The sequence below is a fragment of the Cottoperca gobio genome, chromosome 1 (genome assembly GCF_900634415.1).
Source record: "Cottoperca gobio chromosome 1, fCotGob3.1, whole genome shotgun sequence".
Lineage (NCBI taxonomy): Eukaryota > Metazoa > Chordata > Actinopteri > Perciformes > Bovichtidae > Cottoperca > Cottoperca gobio.
Window position 1 is genome coordinate 24,486,231 of NC_041355.1, and position 5,146 is coordinate 24,491,376.

The following is a 5,146-nucleotide window of genomic DNA, read 5'->3' on the forward strand; positions in this document are numbered from 1 at the left end:
GTCACGTTCTGCCATCCACACGCCCACATGAACGTCACTCAGTGTTCCAGTGTGTGTATAAAGAGCGGGGAGACCTCATCATCATCACTGCATCACTCAGCTGATACCTGAAAAACATTAGCTCACATTTACCTTACAGGTGAGATACCTGCTATATTTCTTTTATTTCAGGGGAGTTCATGGTTCTGCTCTCCCTCTGTATAGTTATTAGCAGCTTTTTCTTCTCCACACAGAACAACCAGTTGATTATCACCATGAAGACTGTTGTGGTCCTCTCCATTCTCCTCTGTGCTGCATTTGCAGGTAAGATTCAACGCTGACCTTTTAGACAGAACACACACACACATACACACACACACAACCATATGTGTGCTCATGAGTCCATCAGCAAGCCTCTCACAGAGTGCGGTGAAGAAGACGAACAAGTGCTCTAATGTCACTGACAGTGTTGTGTTGTTTTCTGCAGCTCCGGCTGAAGACAAAGAGAAGGCTCCAGGTCAGTATTGAAGGTCTTTGCTTACACACACACACACACACACACACACACACACACACACACACACACACACACACACACAACACACACACACACATACACACACACACAACACACACACACACACACACACACACACACACACACACACACACACACACACACACACACACACACACACACACACACACACACACACACACACACACACACCTAAATCTATCTAATTCATGTGATTCACCCACAGAAGCAGCAGTGGTGGCCCTGAAGGAACAGATGGTTCCTGCACCTGGTTAGTGTCCTCTTTTTATTTCATCTTTTATTTAGCCTGCACTGTGACAGCCATGTGAAAAAATAACTAAATGAAATGTTTAAATAGTTTGTCAACTAATGTCCAAAGCCAGGATAAACAAGTTCCACCAGTATGCTCAGTCCACAGTCCCTGAGGATCTCAAAGAGGAGCTTTGTGGAGTTTGAGAACTTGTGGCCACCAGATTAGAGCTGCTGTTGCTGATTTGTGATTGCTGAGAATTAAGACCAACATTTGGTACCTTTCCTTTAGCTTCTGTCAAGTTGTAGGTAGTGACCTTTTGCACACTAAAAGAAAGAATTGTGGCATATGGGAATCTTGGAAGAGTAGCCTTACCCATCTAGTCACAACTTGTATTTACTGACATTCCCATCAGCCATCCGTTCTAATTAGATAATGTTAGCATAATACTGTAACGTGCTAAACTAAAATGGTAATCATGGTGAACATACATGCTAAACACCAGCATGTTAGCGTTGTCACTTCGTGCATGTTAGCATGCTGACATTAACATTTAGTTCAGTGCAGCCTCAAAGAGCCGCTGGTGTGGCTGTAGACGCTTAGTCTGGTTTTAACCAGTTTGTCAGTTAACACTTAGTCAGTTTGAGATTAATATAATTTACATCAGACATCCTTGACTTTTTGTAGTTGTGAATACTCTCAGTTAAAAAGAGGTCTGATGGAGCTGCTGTTGTTTCAGAGACGGAGGAGAAGATGAGGAAAGATGAAGTCTTTGTGCCAGAAGATTCTGTCCCTGTTCACAGCAACGGTAATTAAAAAGGACTCACGTCCCTCATAACAATATATTGTGGCTGCTTATAGTCAACTTAGCTGAAATAAACATATTTGGCTTATCAGTTATACTTTATCTCACTAAAAGCCAGTTCAATTAGCAACAATATGCACACAATAAGACTTAAAACACACACACACACACATTTTGATAATGCAATATACTTTATATAAATATATTAAAACATGTGTTGACCTGATTTCACTAACCTTTATGTCGACCGTTTCTGTTTTGCAGAACATGTGTTTGAGAAGGCAGCAGGATCTGAATGTAAGAGGCACATCACAGTTGTAATATTTACCTTACGAGTGAGCTCGCCATTGCAAAAACAATACACAATTTAAAGAGAATAGTCAAATAAAAGTCACACACCTCTCTCTAAATAAAAAAAAGGACATGTAGAATGTACAAATGTCTAGAAGCATGACGTGCTTCAAGCACCACAGCAGTACATTTGCATGTCGGGCTAATTACCTGCCTAGTTTTTACTCCACAGCTAACAATTCTTCAGAATATATCCGATACATGCAGATGTTGGTTTCATGAGAACAGCTGTTTCTGCTGTAGGAGGCTGTACAAAGTGAGATTAGAAAGGACCTATTATCAGTGTGTTTCAGTGAAAGTGCTCTGAAGGCAACGTTCTCTCTCTTCTGTCTGCAGCTGGTTATAGCTTCTGTCCAGACGGCTGGTACAACCACGGCCCACGCTGCTTTAAAGTCATCAGATCTGCCATGACCTGGTACAAAGCTGAGGTACTACTACTGTAACACTTCTACGTTGTTATTGTGAGCAGTCACTCCCATTAAGCTTCTTTAAAGTATTTTACGTCATCTGATAGACGTTGTAATTAATCCAGTTAGGCAACATGGAGCATCCTGGTGGTGATGGAGAGTCAGTCTGTCACCATCAGGCCATGAAAACAGGAGCTTTCACATCGAAACTAAAGACAATTCCACTTGGAGGAAGAAAATGAAGTAGAGTTGTACAGCCACAAAGATCCCTGTGTGCTTCCTCTGTCCGACAGGAGCACTGCAACAGCCTGGATGCTAACCTGGCTTCGGCCACCAGCGCCAGAGAGTACAGCTTCCTCCAGGAGATCACGAAGTTAAATGGTCAGAGCTGCGCATGGCTGGGAGGCTTCAGACTGCAGGTCTGCATTTATTTTAAAAAGACCACTCAGTCCGTTACATCAAGCCCAGAACCTTGTCCGAATAAAGAGACTAAGAGAACACCTCATGACACTCATGCTCTTTGTCTTTTAGAACACGTGGATGTGGATTAATCGTGAGGGTTTCTATTACAAAAACTGGAACTACGAGTCCACCTCCGTCAGCCTCCCCTGCCTTTACTTAAACACCAACTGTAAGTCCACCTGTTTGCTTTGGCTGGAGAAACACATCAGCTAAACCTTTTGCTACTTTTACGTCTTTTCTTATGTTATTTTCTCACAGGGAATATAACGTGAATACAACATAGTTAGAACCTTCGCTAATGTGTTAGTTCAGATTAAAGTTACTACGTAGCTGTCTTTGAAGGTGCTGTCTGGCTCTTTAACAATGCTTCGAGCACAGTTCACCCTTCTTTGGTCTGAGTAATGATTTACTAACTTTTCTGTGAACAAAGTAAAATAAGTGATATTAAAGTGAACATCATGGTATATGCGAGGGTCTAAGGACAGAGAGTGTTGTATGCTGCAAAGTCTGTAAAGCCCCCTGAGACAAATGTGTCATTTGTGATATTGGGCTATATGAATACATATGATTTGATTTTATATCTTTGGTTAATTGTAAATATGTATTAAATATGTATTTAGTGTTAATGTTGTTTTCCCCCTCTTTTTCAGATGGTTGGAAAAATACCCAGTGCAGCTCTTCTTTCTACTTCATCTGCTCCAAGAATCCTTTCGGCTGCTAAACAAAGATTCTAAACATCTGGGGTCCTGGGACAGCTCGGCTGGGATATTGTTTCAGTTTAAAGCCAACTCATGAAGTTTGTTGTGTCTTACTGAATTTTAGTTTTCCTTTGCGTATTCTTCAAAGCATTACATGATTAAGTGTTGTAATTTGTGTGTCAAAGTGTTTGTGATTGGAAGTAGGTTTCTTTTCCATAATAAAGACTTTGTAAGAATGGGACAATGTGTGATCTTCCTTTAAGAGTTGCATTGAACAGTTCTTTCAATGGCAATTTTCCAATGTCCAATGTTCCAATGTTCTTATGCCATATACAAAGGTAGGTGTGTGGGTTCTTACGCAGATATAGAGCTTCCGGTTGTAGTTACGGATGGTTTGCGGTTCTATGGATGTCTGCTCGTGCCTGTTTTATTCCTGTTTGTCTGTTCTGGTATATAGCTGGTTCGGTTCTATATCTGATTCGGTTGAGTCTATCACTGGTGAGAACTGTTTGCTCTCTCTACCTGTGTCCTATCACCCATTTCCTGTCACCTGTGCCCCCTTATATACAGACAGCCTAGTCCAGGGGTCACCAACCTTTTTGATGCTGAGAGCTACTTCAAGGGTACTGAATAATACGAAGAGCTACTTGTTTGATACAAACTTCCTGAATAACATAGTTATTTTGGTTCACCTTTTTATGATAATATTATCATTAATAATGATAATCGTAATAAATATTCATATATGTGAAGAGACTGTCTGATCACCTGTTAATGTTAATTATTCCTCATAATAATTATTAACAATGATTTACCAATGGTAAGAAATGCAGATATATTTAAACATGCAACATTATTTATTTATGTTCTCAATCTATTTCAACATTTGAAAGTCAGAGTTATCACATCTCTGATATTTTTGTAAATATCTTTATTGACAGTTTTGTATGAATGAGCACATTTGTATCATTTTGTTCAAAATCACACCAGTTATATTTTAGTACAAAGTATCACTTCTGTAAATTAAGTTTCCGTTGCTTTCTGTGACTTGTTCACCGGCCTCGTGAAAAGAGATGCTGCTGCCCAAAGCTGCCTTTAACTCTCGGTTTGTTCTGCCCGCAGTGCTGCAGGTAGTTAGTTAGTTAGTTAGTTAGTTAGTAGTAGTAGTAGTAGTTAGTTAGTTAGTTAGTTAGTCAGTTAGTTAGTTAGCATGGTAGCTTCTGTGACACGTACCGAAGTGTCTCCACAATGTGCCGCTTTGCCGTCGCCCGCAAATGAGACATACACACTTTTCTTTTACTGTTGTAAAAAATAATTCTTCCTCCCAATCATTGTGCAAATAGTTTGTTTTCTTTCGCTTTTCTTCCATGTTTAGCATAAAAAACGCACCTAGCGCCCCATCGTAGCTGCTCCCACTAGCTTGTCTCAGCGAAAAGGGAAATGGACATTTAGCTTGCGCGTGGAATTGAACTCGCACACTGTCTGGGGTCAGAGTTCAATTTCAAACGCAAGCTAAATCATTTTTTTTTTTATTATATATTCAATATTGTCATTTTAAAATAAAGAATAATTCAAGTGTTATTGACTTTTTTTTAAACAGCAAAAGGGAGCTCCACGGAGCTCCATGGTGACTCGTGATATTTTTTCGAACATGCC

General features: G+C 40.1%; 1 protein-coding gene across 1 annotated transcript; it reads left to right on the forward strand.

Annotated features, from left to right (window-relative positions):
• LOC115014075 (ladderlectin-like) lies at window positions 1-3,551 on the forward strand. The gene is made up of 10 exons (XM_029440762.1): window positions 1-139; window positions 234-303; window positions 467-496; window positions 744-788; window positions 1,507-1,575; window positions 1,837-1,869; window positions 2,260-2,351; window positions 2,624-2,749; window positions 2,862-2,961; window positions 3,443-3,551. Exons 2-10 carry the CDS (start codon window positions 255-257, stop codon window positions 3,511-3,513), a joined length of 615 nt encoding a protein of 204 aa, XP_029296622.1. The 5' UTR covers window positions 1-139; window positions 234-254; the 3' UTR covers window positions 3,514-3,551.
• Window positions 3,552-5,146: the final 1,595 nt, after the last annotated feature.